The sequence below is a fragment of the Pseudophryne corroboree genome, chromosome 6, assembly GCF_028390025.1.
Source record: "Pseudophryne corroboree isolate aPseCor3 chromosome 6, aPseCor3.hap2, whole genome shotgun sequence".
Lineage (NCBI taxonomy): Eukaryota > Metazoa > Chordata > Amphibia > Anura > Myobatrachidae > Pseudophryne > Pseudophryne corroboree.
Window position 1 is genome coordinate 683,564,456 of NC_086449.1, and position 24,142 is coordinate 683,588,597.

Consider the following 24,142-nt stretch of genomic DNA (forward strand, 5'->3'; position numbering starts at 1 on the left):
CGCCCTGCACCCTCCGTGACTAGGTCAGTGAGCCGTGTGACAACAATGGCGCACAGCTGCAGTGCTGTGCGCTACCTTCATGAAGACTGTGAAGTCTTCTGCCGCCTGTTTCCGGACCTCCGTTCTGCCGTCTTCTTCAGCGTCTGTAAGGGGGATCGGCGGCGCGGCTCCGGGACGAACCCCAGGCTGACCTGTGTTCCGACTCCCTCTGGAGCTCAGTGTCCAGTAGCCTAAGATCCCAATCCATCCTGCACGCAGGTGAGTTGGAGATCTCTCCCCTAAGTCCCTCGTTGCAGTGATCCTGTTGCCAGCAGGAATCACTGAATGAAACCTAAAAAAAAAAATTTTTCTAAACAGCTCTTTAAGAGAGCCACCTAGATTGCACCCTTCTCGGACGGGCACAAAAACCTAACTGAGGCTTGGAGGAGGGTCATAGGGGGAGGAGCCAGTACACACCATGTGACCTAAAAGCTTTTTTTAGATGTGCCCTGTCTCCTGCGGAGCCCGCTATTCCCCATGGTCCTGACGGAGTCCCCAGCATCCACTAGGACGTTAGAGAAACATCTTATCAGGATTAACCCATCATTCTTCAAACAGGGTATATAAGTAACTGAGGACTACTTCTTTACATTAAAATAAGTTTCCTCACTCTCCTCCGACACCTTATCAGGAATATGCAGAACCTCTCTGATGGCCTCTATAATAGTCTGTATTCCCTGTGACAGAGCCACATTCCTCCCCCCCAAGTCTACCTCACCCTCCACAAAGTCTGACCCATCAGCATCAGAGTCAGATTGCAGGATATGGGCCAGAGATCGCTTTTGCGGACAAATGGGAGGGGAATGAGATGCTGTTTTGGGGACTGAGTCTCTGTTCATAAACTCATCCACAGTCTGTTTTAAGTATTGCGTCTCTTTCTCATTGCGGGACAATTTTGTAGAAAGAGTGGAGATCATTCCCTTAAGAGAATTAACCCATTCCGGTACAACCCCGCTAGCCTGTGAACCCCGAGTACCCAGTAGTGAGCTCCCTGGTGAAGAGGAACAATCTGCTGTACAACACACACACTCTTTGCCTGACAATGTAAATGTGACCGCACACACACAGGAAAAGGTTAAGCACAATTAACCCACAAAGTGCCCTTCAGGGAGAGATAGCCAGGCTCCACCGTGCCCTTATCGCTAATGCCAAGCTTGGTCGGGTCGCAGACTAAATACCCTGATAGGGAACTTAGTTGTCGCCCCCCCCCCCCCATGATCCCCTGGTACCGCTGAGGTAATCTGGAGTCACACCGGAGGAGCTGCGCGTCCCTGTCCTGTCAGCGTCTGTGTCCACTGCAGAGGGAAAATGGCGCTGGTGAGCCGCTGGATCCTCTCAGTGAAGCCCCGCCCCTTCAATGGCGGGCGGTCTTCCTGCTTTTTTTATACTGGCTGAGGAATCTGGTGCTTAAAATGGAGAGAAACCGTTTTGAGGCTGTGTTGCCAGTCTGGGTACTGTGTACAGTACTGAGACGCAGTTGTGTACTGTGTCTGAAGACGCATTCCACCCCGTTTAGAAGCCATGCCTCTCCGTACTCTTGTGCCGCCATAATGGCCAGCATCCCGCTAACCGGGACGCCTGCTCAGTACTCACCACTCTTCATTCTTCTGGCTCAGTTAGGGGTGGCGGCGTGCTGCGGGAATGTACGCTCGCCGTGGTGGGGCTTGCCAATCGTTCCCCAAGGAGCTCAGTGTCCTGTCAGCCGGGAACGGGACCATTAACTCTTCAAGAGGTTAGGCCGGTTCCTTCCCCTAAGTCCCACGAAGCAGGCAGACTGGTGCTAATCAGCCCTGCCTGAAAACAACAAACATAGAAAATAAATGCAGAAAACTCTTCAGGAGCTTCCTTCAGCGTGACCGGCTCCTCTGGGCACATTTTCTAAACAGAGTCTGGCAGGAGGGGCACAGAGGGAGGAGCGAGTCCACACTATCAAATTCTTAAAGTGCCCATGTCTCCTAGTGGAGCAGTCTACACCCCATGATACTAAATGGACCCCAATATCCTCTAGGACGTAAGAGAAAAAAACAACAAAAACCACATGGATCTGCAGAAAGCCTCCAAGCACTGCTCTGCATTTATTTTATAAATCTTTCCAATATCACTAGAACCAGCACAGCAAAAGGACACTTCCCTCCAAAGTTACCTTTTTGTATGCAATTTCAAAGAGCTTCAGTGAAGCTTGCTGAAGAGATGATGCAGCTTGTTTAATGCTCTCTCCAGTTTCTGAGTCTTTCCGAGCCAAAAGCTCCTTCATTTTGCTGATCTCCTCCTTGAGCTTCTGGCACTAAGTAATTCAATGAGAAAATATGTAATTAGAGAATTTTTATTTTGGTCTTCAATGCATTGTGTATTTCTAAACTAATACAAGGTACACATTTTACAATTATTGAGCCATCTAGGCAATAACTGTAAAGTCTGTATACAGAGGTGTGCAATAGTCAAATTGGGAGGTCATGCTCTGGATGTGCTGCACAGGCCATCTTTGTTTCCAACTTACCAAACCTGTTAAAGACATCTGATGACCGCACAGACAGAGCTACAGGGTGCAAACCCATCTGATAAACACTAGGTCCAGACAAAGCAATTATCAGACATGCAGTATTTATCTGCTAGTGTGTACCCGGCTTAAGCCCGGGTCTGAAGTGCTTCTATTTCTATAATGCATGTCTGTCAAATCTGGAAGTTTACCAAAGGTTGTTTCTGGTTAATGAATACACCTACACAAAAAAAAAAAAAAAAAGGGGGATAAATTGACAATAGAATCCTGCTTCAAAAGAAACACTTGCGGCGGTAAACAATCACTCAACCTGTGAGTGGATAAAATTACTCAAGAGTGAGAATATATTCCCCACTTTACAATCGAAGGCTTAATAAATAACATCCTTACAGAGTACACACATATGTACGTGAGAACCCTGGATTCTCCGACAGGCACCCTCTTAAAATCGCTGGGTGATTTAATATGCTAGTGCTAGAACCAGTTACCTTTCGATAATCCAATCTTTACACTGTGTTATATAGAGGCTATTCATACTAATGTGGAAAATTTTGGCATTGGGATTCCAAAGGACATCCCGTTCCTTCTTCTTGCCCGGAGCAAAGTATGTAAGTGCAGGGCCTGTACCTCTAAATAGAAAGCCATGTATGGCTAGTAGGCTTACCTACAACATTAGATTATAAGAAACGAAATGGAATAGGAATAGCTCTTTCCTCACACTAAATATTTGCAATGGTCCCATACCTGCATCAGACCATAAAGCAAAAATTACACCTATATAGTATCCCTAAATTTGTCATGAACAAGGTGAACCATTAAGACAGAAGTAAATACGTAAAATGTAAAAACCTCATCTTCTGGCAGCTGGCTCTTAAATTCCTCCATCTTTGATTCAGTATCATGAATAATTCCTTCTGCATTGTTTACAGCTTCAACAAGTTCCTAGAAGAGATACAGAAAAAAAAGTTGATCAGCAAAACACCAAAAAAAACCACAGTATCGCCTATATGTAAATAATCACACTAAATGAGGTGTCTAAAGTAAAAGTTAGCATCTCAACTACCAAATAGCCAACTACCATGTGCATATTACATTTTTATATAGTTTCACAAAAGCAAATGTGGAAACCCTTCCTTTAAGTCTTGTCTGATCGGTATGTTGAAAAAGGTATATAACCTCTCCTTCCATCTATTGACAACTTAAAAAATGGCTGTCATTATTATTTTCTCATCATCCTTAACCAGGCAGGCAGGATAGCAGCTATATGATGTCTGTTGTGTTTATCTCAGTGTAAATGAAATAGAAGGTATTTTTGGATTGGGGAACAGAAGGAAATATCCAGTATGTAAAATAGCCTTCTGTTGCAGTTTTTGCCTTAGATTAATGGGCAAAACATAATAGAGACCTCTCCTTTCTCGTCCATCATCACAATTCCCTTGAGAGGAATAGTGTGTGTATAATTTAGAAGGGATCTTGCAAAGTTGACAATTACTGATCAATAGACCCTTCACCATTCCTATGACAAATTCACTCGGCCTACTAAACAATCTTGATATGTTAACATACATATATCATGTACTAATAGTTACATTCTGACAAAGCAGTAATTAAATACAATTTTTATTTTATTTTTTTAGCTTTAGTCGATCTTTATATTTACATCATCGCTGTCTCAGACTGACTGTTGAGCATTTATTACTACACAGATGGTTCTCCCTCTATTATCTTTCCATACAGATGGTAATTAGTACTTGCCTTTCTTCTTCTATCTTCCTCTGCATACTTTTCAGCATTTTTCACCATATTTTCAATATCATCTTTACTGAGTCCACCAGAAGACTGTATGACAACTACAAGAAGAAAGTGTTCCTTGAGACAACACATACAGTAAGAGAATACAGCTGATATTTTAAAATTATCCTGCAGGAAGGCACTGCAGATGCCATATATTAAAAAAACACACCAAGAGAAGGGAGAAATGACCATATGTACTTTAGTCATCACAAAAATTAAAATAAGGTTCTTCTCTTAATTTGAGAACACTTGTAGGAAAGGAGATTTATGTGCTTTCCTGTTAAATTATTTTCTTTCAATCCATAGGGAACACAGGGATGACACTAGTATAAGCGGATGAGCTATAGTTTGGGCACCAAACCGTTACAACTTCTTTCCCAGCAGCCCAGGCTCCATCTCCCCCATACCCCGCCCCCAGCTACAGGCATCCAGTTTAGTTAATAAGCCCAAGGCAAGGAGGATGACCAGCACACACTTCATTCAAAACACACAGTGGATGTGAAAAGGAACCGGTAACAGTCCAAAATCCCCACAAGCCAGGTGCATCAGGGTGGACGCTCTTTGTTCCCTATGGATTTGAAGAAAAGGATTTAACAGGTAAGAACATAGATCTCCTTATCTTCTTCAGCCATAGGGACCACAGGGATAACAGTGGGATGTCTCAAAGCTATCCCACTGAACTTAAAATGCACTGTAGCTTTAAAACTAAGTTCCGACCCTCTACAACCTCATCATGCCAGTCAAAAACAAATAAATAAAAAAAACCATCACGACTAAGCATGAAGGGGGTAACGCAGTGTCCCCTAGCCTGCTTTCGAGAAAATTGTAATGGTAAGTGACCAAAAATCCTATTTTGTCTTGCAGCAAGAGAACACTGGACCATTGGATGTTAAACAGTTGCACCCAGGGGAGGTAATGCTCAGTCTCTCTGACCCGAGAACTGTACATCCAAAGTGGGCGTCGCCAGAGGCAAAGACATGAAAACGAGCAAACGTAGGACAGAGGACCAAGAACCTGCAAGACGGACCAGTTCCATTCCACAGAAACCTTGTGTCACGCTTCCCAGGAAGTTGCCACCACCCTAGTGGGATGCGCCACAACTGGTCTGGTTTCGCACGGCACTAGAATAGGCCTGAGTGATGACCGAGCAGATACAACGCACAATGGTCTGCTTTGTAGCCATTCAACCATGCTGTGTGTATGGTAAAGAACAAGCAGAAGTCTTGTCAAAGTAAATCTGCAAAGTTCGGACTATGACTAGCAGAGCTAGATCATAGTGGTCCTGGGAAGTTTTCAAAGGAGAAAAAACTGGAAGGACAATTTCCTGGTGCAAAAAGGAAAAACAAAACTTTTTGGCTGGAACGTAGGAAACATATGGAGAACCGTTCTATCATCATGGAATACGAGAAAAGGCAAGACAAAGCCCCCAACTCAAACTCACCGAGCTGAGGCAGGTATGGGTCGTTGGGTTGACACAACTTAGGTCGACAGTCATTAGGTCGACCACTGTTGGTCGACAGGGTCACTAGGTCGACACGAGTTTAAAAAAAAACCTTTTTACTTATTAGCAGTTTCTTATATAGCGTAGCATATTCCGTTGCGCTTTACAATTAGAACAACAATTATAGAACAATTATAGAACAAAACTGGGCAAAGACAGACAGAGGTAGGAAGGCCCTGCTCGCAAGCTTACAATCTATAGGGAAATAGGCATTGATACACAAGGATAGATGCTACCCGTCACATAATGGTTCCCCAGGTTGCTAGGTTCTTAATGGGTTGTATATGATATGATCACCCAGCAATGTTGGAAGACAAAATGTGAGTTTATGAGGACTGTACAGAGGGGATGTAACTTGATAGGGAAGCTGTGAAGGTTATGTGTCTGAAATTTGGTAGGCTTGTCTGAAGAGATGAGTTTTCAAGAACGTTTAAAGGTAGTCTTATTGTGCATGGGAGTGCATTCCACAGAGTGGATGAAGCCCGGGTAAAGTCCTGTAATTTTGAGTGGGAACAGGTAATACATGTGGATGAGAGACGCAGATCTTGTGCAGAGCGGAGAGGTCTGGTAGGGAGATATTTTGAGATGAGTGAGGAGATGTATGATGGTGCAGTTTGGTTAATAGCCTTGTATGTAAGTAAAAGCATTTTATATTTGACACGGTAGAATACCGGTAACCAATGGAGGGACTGACCGAGCGAATCAGCAGATGAAGAACGTCTGGCGAGGAAGATTAGCCTCGCAGCTGCATTTAAAATGGATTGAAGTGGTGATAGCCTATGTTTGGGAAGACCAGTAAGGAGACTATTACAATAATCAATGCGGGAGATGATGAGTGCATGGATTAAAGTTTTTGCAGTGTCTTGTGTAAGATAAGGGCGTATTTTGGATATGTTTTTAAGGTGCATGTAACATGATTTAGAGACAGATTGAATGTGTGGAACAAAGGACAGTTCAGAGTCAAGGGTGACACCTAGGCAACGAGCTTGTGGGGTGGGGTGGATAGTTGCATTGTCAACAGTTATAGAGATATCAGGTTGGTAACTACCCTTAGCTGGTGGGAAAATAAATTATTTGGTTTTGGAAATGTTGAGTTTGAGGTGGCGAGATGTCATCCAATATGAAATGGCAGACAGGCATCCAGTGACACGAGCCAATACTGGTGGTGACAAATCTGGGGAGGATAGGTAGATTTCAGTATCATCAGCATACAAATGATACTGAAATCCAAAGGAGCTGATTAGTTTACCAAGAGAGGAGGTATAGATTGAGAAAAGCAGAGGACCTAAGACTGAGCCGTGCGGTACTCCAACTTATAGAGGTAGAGAAGAGGAGGTAGAATCAGAGAAGTGAACACTGAAAGAGCGATTAGATAGGTAGGATGAGAACCAAGAAAGGGCTGTGTCCTGAAGACCTAGGGATTGTAGTGTTTGTATGAGAAGAGAGTGGTCAACAGTGTCAAAAGCAGCAGAGAGATCTAGAAGAATAAGTAGTGTGTAATGGCCTTTTAATCTAGCAGTGACTAGATCATTCACTACTTTGGTCAGTGCCGTCTCTGTGAAGTGTTGGGCACGAAAGCCTGACTGAAGTGGATCCAATAAGTTGTGCGAGTTAAGAAAGTGTGTAAGGCGAGTGTAGGCAAGCCTCTCAAGTAGCTTGGAGGGACTGGGTAGCTGAGAAATGGGACGGTAGTTAGAGAGTGTTTGGGTCAGAGTTGTGTTTTTTTAGAATGGGAGTAATGACTGCATGTTTAAACAGAGGGAAAGATACCAGTAGAGAGAGAGATTACAGATTTTAGTTAAGGTTGGGATAAGCACAGGAGACAAAGTTTTACTGACCTGTGAGGGTATAGGATCAAGAGGAGAGGTAGTGGAGTAGGAGGATGAAAAGAGTGTTGATACTTCATCTTCACTTGTGGGATCAAATGAAGAGAAAGTGCCAGAGGGTTCAGGTAGGGAATTGAGCAGGTCACTGGCCGAGTTAGAGCATATCATTTCATCTCGGATTTTATCAATCTTATCCTTGAAGTAGGAAGCAAGTTCTTGTGCACGGATAGTAGCTAGTGGGGGAGGTGAGGGAGGGTAAAGAAGTGATTTAAACGTATTAAAAAGTCGCTTGGGGTTGTTGGCATGATAAGAGATGAGAGATTGGAAATATGTTTGTTCGGCAGTGTCCAGGGCCTGACGATAGGAGTGGTAGGTAGTCTTATATGTGAGAAAGTCACTTGGATTCTGAGATTTCCACCACTGATGTTCTACTTTACGTGACAGTTTTTGTAGGTGTCTTGTTGATTTAGAGTGCCATGGTTGGCATCTAAGCCTACGTGGAGTGTGATGGGTAGCTGGAGCCACTTCATCAAGGGCACTCTCTAGGGTCTGGTGCAGGTGTGATACAGCAGTGTCAGGTGTAGTAAATGTAGGAGATTGGTGAGAGCAGTTGTTGCAGAGAAGTGGAAAGTTGTTGAAAATGTATATTGTTAGTATTTCTGCGGGTTAGAGGAGGCTTGCTTGGTTTTAATGTCCTAGAATTTAAAGTAATAGAAGAGATTGTGAAGGTGATCAGGTTGTGATCAGAGAGGGAAAGGAGTGTTCGTAAATTCAAAAACTGAGCAGAGCCTGGTGAACACAAGATCAAGGCAGTGGCCCTCATGGTGAGTAGAGGAGTCGGACCATTGGGTTAGGCCAAGAGAGGAGGTTAGAGAGAGGAGTTTGGATGCATGAACAGATTGTGGTCTGTCAAGAGCTATATTGAAATCGCCCATAATGATGGTGGAGATGTCAGAGGATAAGAAGTGTGGGAGCCAGGCAGAGAAATCTTCTAGAAATTGATGTTTAGGTTGCCCAGGAGGGCGATCGATAGCTGCAACACGCAGAGAGAAGGGGGTGAAAACCCTGATAGAGTGAAATTCAGATGAGGTGAATGCGAGTGATGGAACCTGAGATAGAACAGTGTATGTGAAAAACTGTGACAGTAAGATTCCGACCCCACCACCTTTACTATTATTAGGCCTAGATGTGTGTGAGAAGTGGAAACCACCATGTGACAGTGCTGCAGGGGAGGCAGTGTCTGATTGTGTGAGCCAAGTTTCTGTTATAACCAGCAGATTAAAGTTGTGAGATATGAAGAGGTCATGGATGGATGTTAATTTGTTACAAACAGAGCGTGCATTCAATAAGGAACATTTTAGTGACTTGGAGGGGGATGGGAGACACGTGATATTTATGAGGTTAGATGGATTTCTATGTTGTTTTGAGACAGCAGAGTGAGAGGGAAAGGTGGTTGGGGCCTGGATTTGGTGATATGTCACCAGCTAATAAAAGCAGAAGAGTGAGATAAATCTTGGTGGATGTTTGCGAGTGTTTGTACTGGTGGCCAATTGCAGTTGTCAAAGTACTTGCAGAGAGGAAAGTATAAATCTCATGAGTGTTTAGAAGAGGGGAGTGGAGAATAGAAGCTGTAATGTGTACAGAGGGGTGAGTTTCAGGGTGAGTGTAGAATGTGTTAAATTTGGTGAGAATTCCACGAATTGAAATTAGACAGTAGTTTGATGAACATGCTGGGGTTGTTTGTGTTTTATGGGTTAAGTGGAGTTAGAGTAAGTTGTTAAAGTAAGTTACCTTTTCTTGATGTTTTTCAAGGTTTGTTCAACTGTTTTTTTTTTAACTGTTCGGATAACACACTTATTAATTCCACACTTAATAAATTCCAGCAAGCTACCCCCAGCAAGCTGACCCTTAACGGACTAAGGAAATACTGTCTGGTTAGGAACAGGCCTACCGCTGAACATTTGGTCACCTGATTGAAATGCTAATTGATCATAGAACAAATTGCACAGGTTGGGTCAACAGACTAAAACTACTCTAGCTATTCACAATAAATTCAATCACATACATAGGAAATTACAAGAAAAACATTACATACATTCAAATATAAGATGTGGTTTGTACGCAGCATGTGTGTCAGTCTGAGCCTGGTAGCATAGTAGCAATGAATTCACATACATTCAAATATAAGATGTGGTTTGTACGCAGCATGTGTGTCAGTCTGAGCCTGGTAGCATAGTAACAATGAATTCACATACCTGAGAGATGAGAAGAAAAAAAGGTGATTAGTCCAGTCCCAAGAAGAAGAACTGTTTTTTTTTTTTTTGAAACTGTTCGGATAACACACTTATTAATTCCAGCAAGCTACCCCCAGCAAGCTTTTGGTGTCATTTTCTTTGTAAAGGGACGGGGAAGCCCAATTAGTGTACCGCGTCGCTTCACTCGCCATGCTTCGGGCAAGGTTACCGTTCCCAATTGTAGTCCACGTGGATCGTAAAGTATGATTTTTTTTTTTAAAAACTCATCTCGACCCTTTGAACTGTCGAACTAGTACATATCGACCTAGTGACCCTGTCAACCTAGTGGTCAACCTAATGACGGTCAACCTCAGCGGTGTCGATCTAACGAATGTATCCCGCTGAGGCAATGGTCATAACAAAGACCAGCTTCCAAGTAACAAACTGAATACCTGTTGAATGTAAAAGCTGAAATGCAGCCTGTTTAAGAGCAGATAGAACTAGCTTAAGATCCCACAGCGCTACCAGCCAACGAAACGGTGGTTAAATCTACATCACGCATGTAAAAATAGGATTTTGGTTACCTACCGGTAAATGCTGTTCTCGTAATCCGTAGAGGATGCTGGGGTCCATATTAGTACCATGGGGATGTACCAAAGAGCGCAGAGTCTCCTGCAACACTGCTTGACCAAACTTGACGTAATCAGAGGCCAAAGTATCGAAGTGGTAAAACTTAGCAAACGTGTTCGAACCAGACCAAAGTAGCCGCTTGGCAAAGCTGTAAGGCCGAGACACCCCTGACAGCCGCCCAGGAAGAACCCACTTTACGAGTAGAGTGGGCCTTAATCGATTTCGGACACGGCAATCCTGCCAAAGAATACGCATGCTGGATAGTGAACCTGATCCAGCACGAAATAGACTGCTTAGAAGCAGGACACCCAATTTTCTTGGGATCGTATGGGACAAAGAGAGAGTCAGGTTTTCTATGACGAGCCGTCCTCTTCACATAGATCTTCAAAGCCCTGACAACATCCAAGGCCTTTGAAGCAATTGAGGAGTCAGTAGCCACTGCTGCCACAATAGGTTAGTTGATATGGAAAGCAGATACAACCTTAGGCAGGAACTGTGGACGAGTCCTAAGTTCCGCCCTGTCTTCATGGAAGATCAGATAAGGACTTTTACAAGATAAAGCCCCCAATTCAGACACGCGTCGGGCAAAAGCCAAGGCCAACAAAGTGACCACCTTCCACGTGAGAAATTTGATGTCAGCCTCCAGTAGAGGCTCAAACCAAGCTGAATGTAGGAATTGCAACACCACATCTAGATCCCAGGGTGCCGTTGGTGCCACAAAGGGAGGCTGGATGTGCAGAACCCCTTTCAAAAAGGTCTGAACCTCAGGGAGGACAGCCAATTGTTTTTGAAAAAAGATGGACAAAGCAGAGATTTGGACCTTGATGGATCTCAATCTCGGGCCCACATCCACTCCTGCTTGCAGGAAAAAGGAGATAACGTCCAAGTTGAAACTCCACCGCAGGAAGTTTTCTTGATTCACACCAAGAAACATTTCTTCCAAATACGGTGGTAATGTTTAGACATTACCCCCTTCCGAGCCTGAATCAGGGTAGGAATGACTTCACTCGGGATACCTTTCCAAGCTAAGATATGGCGTTCAACCGCCATGCCGTCAAACGTAGCCGTGGTAAGTCTTGATAGGCGAACGGCCCCTACAGTAGCAGATCCTCCCGAAGAGGTAAGGGCTTTGGATCTTCCAGCAGAAGATCCAGTAGATCTGCATACCAAGCCCTCCTTGGCCAGTCAGGAACAATGAGGATTGCCCGAACCTTTGTTCTTCGTACCAGCTGAAGAACCTTTTGGATTCAGAGGAAGTGGAGGAAACACATCCACTGACGGGAACACCCACGGTGTTACCAGTGCGTCAACCGCCACTGCCTGAGGGTCTCTTGACCGGGAACAGTACCTCCCCAGCTTCTTGTTGAGGTAGGAGGCCATCAGGTCTACGTGAGGAACCACCCACCAACTGGTAACCTCCTCGAAAACCTCCGGATGGAGGCCCCACTGCCCTGGATGGAGATGGTGTCTGCTGAGGACGTCTGCTTCCCAGTTGTCAGCAATCTTCATTGCGGGAGTAGACACCGCTACAGCGTGCCTTTCCGCCCAGAGGAGGATTCTTGACACCTCTGACATTGCAGCCCTGCTCTTCGTTCTGCCTTGTCGGTTTATGTAGGCACCTGAACATCCGGTTTCGGTACCACAAAAAGGTTCGAATAATAATCCTTGTTCCACTGCTGGGGTGGAACTGGAACAATGACCTCTGACACCACCAATTTTCTGATGGCCTCCAGAAGAATTGTTCTGTCTGCCAGAAAAGGTAGGTGAGGGGGGATCTTGAAACTCCAGTCTGTACCCCCCCTGGACACAATATCCAGGACCCAGGGGTCCAGGCCAGACGACACCCAGATGTGGCTGAACTGCCGGAGCCTTGCCCCCACCTGACCCTCCTCCAGTCCTAGTTGTCCACCGTCATGCGGCAGACTTAGGGGTATCAGAAGCAGGCTTCTGGGTATGGGAACCTGCGGGAGCAGGTGTCTCTTTTGGCACGACCACCTCTGAAGAAAGTGTTAGAAGGCTTGTTCTTCCTAAGCCTCGTGGGCCGAAAGGACTGTGACGTGGCTGGTGTAAAAGGCTTCTTCGTAGCCTGTGCAGCTGAGGAGGGGAGAAAAGGAGACTTACCCGCGGTAGCCGTGGCAATCCACGCATCCAGCGCCTCCCCAAAGACAGCCTGACCTGTATAGGGTAGGCCCTCCACGCTCTTCCTGGATTCCGCGTCCGCAGACCATTGGCGCAGCCAGAAACCCTAGACATGTCACACACACCAAACACCCCACAAACACACTAGACAGTCGTCGCCCCCCCTCCCCCAAGTATTTACTAGACAGAGTTGTCCCCCCCCCCCCCCCCCCCAAGAATGGGGGAGACAGAATTTGGAGCCAACCCATGCATAGCGCTATTAAAAAGGTATAGGGAGACCCTAACCAGCGCTGACCGTGTCCCTTAATAGGTGACACAGCCTACATACAGCCTCACCTCCCTTCTACAACCCCCTGGTACTGTACAGATAGCTGGAGTTGCCCTGGACATCCACTGGCAGCGATTGCAGGCGCTGTCTTTCCGCTCTTGAAGATTATACTGGCCTGAGGAAATTTGTGCTGGCTGAGATCCCCGAACCCCGACAGGCTGGAAATGGTCAGTGTAGGGTTCCGTGCTGGCTCAGTGCGCCCCTCACAGCGCCGCACCGCAGTACCGCTGAGCCGTCCGGGAGCGCGGTTAATACCGCGCTCCCACCCTTAAGCTGCTCTCTTCACACCGACTCACCGCTTGTAAGGGGGGGGGGGGGGACAGTGACTAACTCGCCACACTTCAGCTCTCTGAGGGGGTGGCGGCTGGCTGCCGGGGTGAGCGTTCCCCTGTGGCGGGGCGCGATCTTTCCCCTCTGGAGCTCAATGTCCAGTCAGCGGAGGCAGTGGCTCAAAACCCCACAGGGTGGACACTGCTCCCCCCTCAGTCCCTCGATGCAGGGAGGCTGTTGCCAGCAGCCTCCCTGTAAAATAACAAACACTTAAAAAACAAAAAAAGCCGTGGAGCTTCCCTAGCTGTGACCGGCTCCTCCACTGGTAGGAGGGCCATAGAGGAAGGAGCAAGCCCACACTATTAAACTCATCAGTCTATACCCCATGGTACCAATATGGACCCCAGCATCCTTAGGACATAAGAGAAAAGGGTTGATCCTCTGGAAGAAAGGCCATACGTCGCTGGAAATAAATTGATAGGGCTGTATTTTCAAAGAACGAAACTTCAAAACATCCCCACAAACTAAGAAAACACACCCTGAGCCTGGCCCACACCTGTAGTTAGACTAGTCAGATTGCTTAGATTTTAAAGCAGCGATTGCTCCGTGAGTACCCCCCTTTAGCAAAACAGGAGGGCCCACCTCCCTGAGTGCTTTGCCCCAAGACATGTTAATGTAATTTCAAGAATGCCACTACTCCAAAAAAATGTATCCCATATGAGGTGTACATTTAGGGGGTAGTGCACTGAATGTTATAGTGCCACAAATAAATTAATAAGTGGGGCTATGCAGCCAAGTGAGGTCTATGTGAATGCCAAGAGACTGGCATTTAAAAAAATCTGAAGATAATTCCCCACAAGGCCCTTTGGAGAGACAGAGAGAGAGTATGCCAGCACACACCCCAGCGCTATATGACCCAGGAAAAAACACAGCAATTTAATGTTTACCCAGTAGCGCTGTTATTATCTGCGCCGAATTATGTGCCCCCCTCTTCTTTAAAACCCTCTCTTCTACCGTGGTATAAGCAGGGGAGAGACCGGGGAGCTTCCTCTCAGCGGTGCTGTGGAGAAAAAAACATGGCGCTGGTGAGTGCTGAGGAAGAAGCCCCGGCCCCTCGACGGCAGGCTTCTGTCTCGCTTAAATATACATTTTCTTGGCGGGGGCTCATACATATACACAGTGCCCAACTGTATATACGTTTACTTTTGCCAAAAGGATGTCCAAATGCTGCCCAGGGCGCCCCCCCCCCCCCCTGCACCCTTACAGTGACCGGAGTATGTGAGGTGTGTGGGAGCAATGGCGCACAGCTGCAGTGCTGTGCGTTACCTCAGTGAAGAACGGAGTCTTCTGCCGCCGATTTCGAAGTTTTCTTGCTTCTCATACTCACCCGGCTTCTGTCTTCCGGCTCTGCGAGGGGGGCGGCGGCGCGGCTCTGGGATCGGACGGCGAGATCCTGCGTACGATCCCTCTGGAGCTAATGGTGTCCAGTAGCCTAAGAAGCAGGACCTAGCTTCAGAGAGTAGGGCTGCTTCTCTCCCCTCTGTCCCACGATGCAGGGAGTCTTGCCAGCAGAGCTCCCTGAAAATAAAAAACCTAACAAAATACTTTCTCTCTTTCTCTCAGCAAACTCAGGAGAGGGTTGGTTCTATATCGGAGGGGCTGAAGGGACCTTGTGACGTATTGAGGGGAGGAGCTACGTCACCAGGGGGAGGAGCTACGGGCGAACAGGGTACCCGAAAAGTACCCTCGCGGGCTCGCCACGCTTCGGGCACGGTGGCTCGCTCCGCTCCGCTTCGCTCACCACCTAATTACTAAAGGTAATAGTTGGTGGTGTGGATAGTTGAGGAACTATCCCGCTGGCCTAGCTCCTCCCCCTTGCGTCGTAACTCCTCCCCCTTACGGAAAAGGTCCCTTAGCCCACTTGATTCTAGCATCTACCCTCAGGAGAGCTCACTGAGCACCCAGCTCGCTCTGGGCACAGTATCAAACTGAGGTCTGGAGGAGGGGCATAGAGGGAGGAGCCAGAGCACACCAGAACCTAAATTCTTTCTTAAAGTGCCCATGTCTCCTGCGGAGCCCGTCTATCCCCATGGTGCTTACGGAGTCCCCAGCATCCACTAGGACGTTAGAGAAAATGTTTTTCCCCCAGCTGCGCTGTATAATATGTTATCCGCCAATTATGTGCCCCCCCCCCCCCCCCCCCTCTTTTAAACACCCCTTCACCGTGTGTAAGCAGGGGAGAGTCCGGGGAGCTTCCTCTCAGCGGTGCTGTGGAGAGAAAATAAGAATTTACTTACCGATAATTCTATTTCTCGTAGTCCGTAGTGGATGCTGGGGACTCCGTCAGGACCATGGGGATAGCGGCTCCGGAGGAGACAGGGCACAAAAGTAAAAGCTTTAGGATCAGGTGGTGTGCACTGGCTCCTCCCCCTATGACCCTCCTCCAAGCCTCAGTTAGGATACTGTGCCCGGACGAGCGTACACAATAAGGAAGGATTTTGAATCCCGGGTAAGACTCATACCAGCCACACCAATCACACTGTACAACCTGTGATCTGAACCCAGTTAACAGCATGATAACAGCGGAGCCTCTGAAAAGATGGCTCACAACAATAATAACCCGATTTTTGTAACAATAACTATGTACAAGTATTGCAGACAATCCGCACTTGGGATGGGCGCCCAGCATCCACTACGGACTACGAGAAATAGAATTATCGGTAAGTAAATTCTTATTTTCTCTGACGTCCTAAGTGGATGCTGGGGACTCCGTCAGGACCATGGGGATTATACCAAAGCTCCCAAACGGGCGGGAGAGTGCGGATGACTCTGCAGCACCGAGTGAGAGAACTCCAGGTCCTCCTCAGCCAGGGTGTGCCCCTGACCAAGTAGCAGCTCGGCAAAGTTGTAAAGCCGAGACCCCTCGGGCAGCCGCCCAAGATGAGCCCACCTTCCTTGTGGAATGGGCATTTACATATTTTGGCTGTGGCAGGCCTGCCACAGAATGTGCAAGCTGAATTGTACTACACATCCAACTAGCAATCGTCTGCTTAGAAGCAAGAGCACCCAGTTTGTTGGGTGCATACAGGATAACAGCAAGTCAGTTTTCCTGACTCCAGCCGTCCTGGAAACCTATATTTTCAGGGCCCTGACAACATCTAGCAACTTGGAGTCCTCCAAGTCCCTAGTAGCCGCAGGTACCACAATAAGCTGGTTCAGGTGAAACGCTGACACCACCTTAGGGAGAAACTGGGGACGAGTCCGCAGATCTGCCCTGTCCGAATGGACAATCAGATATGGGCTTTTGTGAGACAAAGCCGCCAATTCTGACACTCGCCTGGCCGAGGCCAGGGCCAACATCATGGTCACTTTCCATGTGAGATATTTCAAATCCACAGATTTGAGCGGTTTAAACCAATGTGATTTGAGGAATCCCAGAACTACGTTGAGATCCCACAGTGCCACTGGAGGCACAAAAGGGGGTTGTATATGCAGTACTCCCTTGACAAACTTCTGGACTTCAGGAACTGAAGCCAATTCTTTCTGGAAGAAAATCGACAGGGCCGAAATTTGAACCTTAATGGACCCCAATTTGAGGCCCATAGACACTCCTGTTTGCAGGAAATGCAGGAATCGACCGAGTTGAAATTTCTTCGTGGGGCCTTCCTGGCCTCACACCACGCAACATATTTTCGCCACATGTGGTGATAATGTTGTGCGGTCACCTCCTTCCTGGCTTTGACCAGGGTAGGAATGACCTCTTCCGGAATGCCTTTTTCCCTTAGGATCCGGCGTTTAACCGCCATGCCGTCAAACGCAGCCGCGGTAAGTCTTGGAACAGACATGGTACTTGCTGAAGCAAGTCCCTTCTTAGCGGCAGAGGCCATGAGTCCTCTGTGAGCATCTCTTGAAGTTCCGGGTACCAAGTCCTTCTTGGCCAATCCGGAGCCACGAGTATAGTTCTTACTCCTCTACGTCTTATAATTCTCAGTACCTTAGGTATGAGAAGCAGAGGAGGGAACACATACACCGACTGGTACACCCACGGTGTTACCAGAACGTCCACAGCTATTGCCTGAGGGTCTTGACCTGGCGCAATACCTGTCCAGTTTTTTGTTCAGGCGGGACGCCATCATGTCCACCTTTGGTCTTTCCCAACGGTTCACAATCATGTGGAAGACTTCCCGATGAAGTCCCCACTCTCCCGGGTGGAGGTCGTGCTGAGGAAATCTGCTTCCCAGTTGTCCACTCCCGGAATGAACACTGCTGACAGTGCTATCACATGATTTTCCGCCCAGCGAAGAATCCTTGCAGTTTCTGCCATTGCCCTCCTGCTTCTTGTGCCGCCCTGTCTGTTTACGTAGGCGACTGCCGTGATGTTATCCCACTGGATCAATACCGGCTGACCTTGAAGCAGAGGTCCTGCTAAGCTTAGAGCATTGTAAATTGCTCTTAGCTCCAGTATATTTATGTGGAGAGAAGTCTCCAGACTTGATCACACTCCCTGGAAATTTTTTCCTTGTGTGACTGCTCCCCAGCCTTTCAGGCTGGCATCCGTGGTCACCAGGACCCAGTCCTGAATGCCGAATCTGTGGCCCTTTAGTAGATGAGCACTCTGCAGCCACCACAGAAGAGACACCCTTGTCCTTGGAGACAGGGTTATCCGCTGATGCATCTGAAGATGCGATCCGGACCATTTTTCCAGCAGATCCCACTGAAAAGTTCTTGCGTGAAATCTGCCGAATGGAATCGCTTCGTAAGAAGCCACCATTTTTCCCAGGACCCTTGTGCAATGATGCACTGACACTTTTCCTGGTTTTAGGAGGTTCCTGACTAGCTCGGATAACTCCCTGGCTTTCTCCTCCGGGAGAAACACCTTTTTCTGGACTGTGTCCAGAATCATCCCTAGGAACAGCAGACGTGTCGTCGGAGACAGCTGCGATTTTGGAATATTTAGAATCCACCCGTGCTGTCGTAGAACTACTTGAGATAGTGCTACTCCGACCTCCAACTGTTCTCTGGACCTTGCCCTTATCAGGAGATCGTCCAAGTAAGGGATAATTAAGACGCCTTTTCTTTGAAGAAGAATCATCATTTCGGCTATTACCTTGGTAAAGACCCGGGGTGCCGTGGACAATCCAAACGGCAGCGTCTGAAACTGATAGTGACAGTTCTGTACCACGAACCTGAGGTACCCTTGGTGAGAAGGGCAAATTGGGACATGGAGGTAAGCATCCTTGATGTCCAGGGACACCATATAGTCCCCTTCTTCCTGGTTCGCTATCACTGCTCTGAGTGACTCCATCTTGATTTGAACCTTTGTATGTAAGTGTTAAAATATTTCAGATTTAGAATAGGTCTCACCGAGCCGTCTGGCTTCAGTACCACAATATAGTGTGGAATAATACCCCTTTCCTTGTTGTAGGAGGGGTACTTTGATTATCACCTGCTGGGAATACAGCTTGTGAATTGTTTCCAATACTGCCTCCCTGTCGGAGGGAGACGTTGGTAAAGCAGACTTCATGAACCTGCGAGGGGGAGACGTCTCGAATTTCCAATCTGTACCCCTGGGATACTACTTGTAGGGTCCAGGGGTCCACTTGCGAGTGAGCCCACTGCGCGCTGAAACTCTTGAGACGACCCCCCACCGCACCTGAGTCCGCTTGTACGGCCCCAGCGTCATGCTGAGGACTTGGCAAAAGCGGTGGAGGGCTTCTGTTCCTGGGAATGGGCTGCCTGCTGCAGTCTTCTTCCCTTTCCTCTATCCCTGGGCAGATATGACTGGCCTTTTGCCTGCTTGCCCTTATGGGGACGAAAGGACTGAGGCTGAAAAGACTGTCTTTTTCTGCTGAGATGTGACTTGGGGTAAAAAAGGTGGATTTTCCAGCTGTTGCCGTGGCCACCAGGTCCGATGGACCAACCCCAAATAACTCCTCCCCTTTATACGGCAATACTTCCATGTGCCGTTTGGAATCTGCATCACCTGACCACTGTCATGTCCATAAACATCTTCTGGCAGATATGGACATCGCACTTACTCTTGATGCCAGAGTGCAAATATCCCTCTGTGCATCTCGCATATATAGAAATGCATCCTTTAAATGCTCTATAACATGGGTCTTCAACCTGCGACCCTCCAGCTGCTGTGGAACTACACATCCCAGCATGCCCTCCCTCAGTTTTAGCATACCTTAATAGCAAAATTGTGGCAGGGCATGCTGGGATGTGTAGTTTCACAGCAGCTGGAGGGCCACAGGTTGAAGACCCATGCTCTATAGTCAATAAAATACTGTCCCTTTCAAGGGTATCAATATTTTCAGTCAGGGAATCCGACCAAGCCACCCCAGCGCTGCACATCCAGGCTGAGGCGATCGCTGGTCGCAGTATAACACCAGTATGTGTGTATATACTTTTTAGGATATTTTTCAGCCTCCTATCAGCTGGCTCCTTGAGGGCGGCCGTATCTGGAGACGGTAACGCCACTTGTTTTGATAAGCGTGTGAGCGCCTTATCCACCCTAAGGGGTGTTTCCCAACGCGCCCTAACTTCTGGCGGGAAAGGGTATAACGCCAATAATTTTCTATCGGGGGAAACCCACGCATCATCACACACTTCATTTAATTTATCTGATTCAGGAAAAACTACAGGTAGTTTTTTCACACCCCACATAATACCCTCTTTTGTGGTACTTGTAGTATCAGAAATATGTAACACCTCCTTCATTGCCCTTAACATGTAACGTGTGGCCCAAATGGAAAATACGTTTGTTTCTTCACCGTCGACACTGGAGTCAGTGTCCGTGTCTGTGCCTGTGTCGACCGACTGAGGTAAATGGGCGTTTTAAAGCCCCTGACGGTGTTTGAGACGCCTGGACAGGTACTAATTGGTTTGCCGGCCGTCTCATGTCGTCAACCGACCTTGCAGCGTGTTGACATTATCACGTAATTCCCTAAATAAGCCATCCATTCCGGTGTCGACTCCCTAGAGAGTGACATCACCATTACAGGCAATTGCTCCGCCTCCTCACCAACATCGTCCTCATACATGTCGACACACATGTACCGACACACAGCACACACACAGGGAATGCTCTGATAGAGGACAGGACCCCACTAGCCCTTTGGGGAGACAGAGGGAGAGTTTGCCAGCACACACCAAAACGCTATATTATACAGGGACAACCTTATATAAGTGTTTTCCCTTATAGCATCTTAATATATAATAATATCGCCAAATAAGTGCCCCCCCTCTCTGTTTTAACCCTGTTTCTGTAGTGCAGTGCAGGGGAGAGCCTGGGAGCCTTCCTAGCAGCGGAGCTGTGTAGGAAAATGGCGCTGTGTGCTGAGGAGAATAGGCCCCGCCCCCTTTTCGGCGGGCTTCTTCTCCCGTTTTTCTGACAACCTGGCAGGGGTTAAATACATCCATATAGCCCCAGGGGCTATATGTGATGTATTTTTAGCCAGCATAGGTACTTTCATTGCTGCCCAGGGCGCCCCCCCAAGCGCCCTGCACCCTCAGTGACCGTTGGTGTGAAGTGTGCTGAGAGCAATGGCGCACAGCTGCAGTGCTGTGCGCTACCTCATGAAGACTGAAGTCTTCAGCCGCCGATTTCTGGACCTCTTCTCTCTTCAGCATCTGCAAGGGGGTCGGCGGCGCGGCTCCGGTGACCCATCCAGGCTGTACCTGTGATCGTCCCTCTGGAGCTAGTGTCCAGTAGCCTAAGAAGCCAATCCATCCTGCACGCAGGTGAGTTCACTTCTTCTCCCCTAAGTCCCTCGTTGCAGTGAGCCTGTTGCCAGCAGGACTCACTGAAAATAAAAAACCTAACAAAACTTTTACTCTAAGCAGCTCTTTAGGAGAGCCACCTAGATTGCACCCTTCTCGGCCGGGCACAAAAACCTAACTGAGGCTTGGAGGAGGGTCATAGGGGGAGGAGCCAGTGCACACCACCTGATCCTAAAGCTTTTACTTTTGTGCCCTGTCTCCTGCGGAGCCGCTATCCCCATGGTCCTGACGGAGTCCCCAGCATCCACTTAGGACGTCAGAGAAAATGGCGCTGGTGAGTGCTGAGGTAGAAGCCCCGCCTGCTTCTGTCCCGCTCAAACTTACTAAAATATGGCGGGGGCTCTTTTATATACATGTACAGTGCCCACCTGTACATGTATATTGTCTTTTGCCATAATAGAGGTGTTATATTGCTGCCCAGGGCGCCCCCCCTGCGCCCTGGGCAGCCTTACAGTGACCGGAGTATGTGAGGTCTATGGGAGCAATGACGCACAGCTGCAGTGCTGTGCGTTACCTCAGTGAAGCTGAAGGCTTCTGCGTCTGACGTCTTCTGACCCGGTTCTTCTGGCTCTGTGAGGAGAACGGCGGCGCGGCTCTGGGGGTGGACGCCCAGTAAGAACCTGTGTTCACCCCCTCTGGAGCTAATGGTGTCCAGTAGCCGAGGAAGCAGAGCCTATCTTAGACAAGAAGGTCTGCCCCTCTCTCCTCAGTCCCTCGATGCAGGGAGCCTGTTGCCTGCAATGCTACCTGTAAAGTAGAAAAAAAAACAAAAAAACAAAAATGCTTCTAGGCAGAGAACTCAGGAGAGCTCTCTGCAGTGCACCCATCCTGCTCTGGGCACAGTGTAAAACGGAGGTCTGGAGGAGGGGCATAGAGGGAGGAGCCAGTGCACACCCAGAGTCCAAAGCTTTCTTAAAGTGCTTTATCTCCTGCGGAGCCCGTCTATTCCCTGTGGTCCTTACGGAGTCCCAGCACCCTCAAGGACGTTAGAGAAATAAACAGTAATCCCTACACAGAAAGTGAGGAAAACCATAAACTGAGACAGATTACAGGACTGCCGGGAAAGAAATCTTAACCGTTTGGTGCCCAGACTCCAGATCACCAGCCTAATCCAGTGTTATTCCTGTGTTCCCTATGGCTGTAGTTAACTCAAAACTTGACGAAAAAAAATCAAGTGAAAACCCATTGGTAATAAAGCAGCAATACAAAGGTTCCCTGTAACAATAAACGTCTGGACCTACTCTGCTGTTCACGTCCAGTTCCTTTATCTTTTGCAGATACATGAACAATTCCATTGGCATCTATGTCAAAAGTAACTTCTATTTGAGGCACTCCACGAGGTGCTGGTGGTATTCCAACCTAAAAAGGATTTAAAGTGAACAAGTCTTATGTCAAACCCTGGAGACAATTTGATGGTCATCTAAAAGGGTAACATCTGTGCTGCTGCTAAAAGATCTTACCTCTTGTCTAAATGCCACCCTTCAGTCTAATCCCAACCTCTTTGAACAAGTTGGCACATTTGAACTGGGCATAAAGGCACAATCAACAAAGTGGCTTATGTTGCCCTCAATATTTAATTTGGTTGTTTTAAGTCAGATGTATGGATTACTGTATCCTGGTACTGTAGCATTACAACATTACTCCTACATTCTAAAACACAATTTATTTCTAAGCTGTTCCCAACTTTTAAACCTGCTTATTCTTTCTGCCTATCCTTATATACTATACAAATGATCTTATTAGATTCTCCTAATGTCAAAAAATATTTTCTTTGCATTGCTAAATGGTTATAATTTTTAGCCTGCAGTCCATGATAAGCTTGGGTGTGAATGCACCGCACCACATGTTCAAGTACTATGTACAGAAGCATTAAGCTTTAAAACTTATTTCATAGATTTTTAAAGCAACCAAGAGACATTCACTTACCAATGTAAACTGGCCTAGAATTTTATTATCACTAGCCATCTCTCGTTCTCCTTGACACACTTTAATTTCCACCTGAGTCTGCCCATCAGCTGCAGTAGAGAAGACCTTAAAACGAAAACCATTCAAAAAGGTGATGAATTTTACATAGAGCGCTGGTTGCATAAATTTTAAAAATACTCATAGTGACCAATGTTATATTAGTATACAGAATTTTAAACAATCAATTCTTCTGTAACCAAATAGAAGGTGGCAACAGAGGTCTAATAATCTTTGCAGCTAAATTTAAACAAGAATTTTTTTTTAGCAGGGAGCAGAGTCCTGGCTGAATTTTAAAGGGCAAAATGCACCCTGCCCCTCCAGCAGTGCCATGCTAAAATAATCTGCCGTTGCCATGTGAATAGATGCCGTGTGCACGCGGACAGCATCTACTCACATTAAATGGAGAGCTCAGCGACCCACGGCTGGGCTACACCCCAATTAGTGATGTTGAGGGGGCCAGACCGCCACCAATAGTGACGGCGGGGCCATGCCCACTATCTGTCCTAATCCTGAGGGGGGAGGGGGTAACACTATAATAGTACACATTTAATCCTCAGGAAGAGCATGGGAATGCCATCAATCATCCTGATGCAGCACACAACTCACAAGTTGAACATAACGGTTTTCACTGCTGCCTTAGTTGTGGCTCAACTACATGGTCACAAGCATTATGGAAAACACCCCGTCTTTAGCCATTTCCAGGGAAGTTGTGGGTAATATCACAATGACAAAAAAAAAAAAAGCAATAATCTGTTGATTATAGATCTATATAGCTATACTATATAGCTATACTAATGACAATGCAATATTTACACATTGCTACTAACAGTAATTTCAGGTTTACATATATTAACAAAAAAAAAAAAAAAAAAAAAAAAAGCTGACCAGTGTAAAGTGTTCCTTTTAATACATGAGTATAGTATTTATTATACGACTTTACTGGATTCAAGTTGTTACAGCAATATCACCATCAGCCAGCGGTCCTCAAACCGCGTGCCTTGGGACACATGCAGGGGTGCCTTGGATTGGTGGTCCAGGACCAACTTATTTATGGTCACTGTAATAGGCAAAACCAGCGCTGTTGGCTGCCAATCATAAAATGTTGACAAACAGAAGCAAATCCTGTCCCTCACC

At 47.0% G+C, this 24,142-nt stretch overlaps 1 protein-coding gene across 1 annotated transcript in view; it reads right to left on the reverse strand.

The window, feature by feature from the left end:
• The window catches only part of HSPA9 (heat shock protein family A (Hsp70) member 9), a 236,747-nt gene that overhangs the window by 10,626 nt on the left and 201,979 nt on the right, over positions 1–24,142 (reverse strand). Inside the window, exons 12-16 of the mRNA XM_063928294.1 lie at positions 22,970–23,074; positions 22,285–22,402; positions 4,292–4,386; positions 3,386–3,478; positions 2,183–2,323 (exon numbers count right to left, since the gene is read on the reverse strand). Of these exons, the coding sequence (XP_063784364.1) occupies positions 2,183–2,323; positions 3,386–3,478; positions 4,292–4,386; positions 22,285–22,402; positions 22,970–23,074 (552 nt within the window). The remainder of the gene's footprint in view (positions 1–2,182; positions 2,324–3,385; positions 3,479–4,291; positions 4,387–22,284; positions 22,403–22,969; positions 23,075–24,142) is intronic.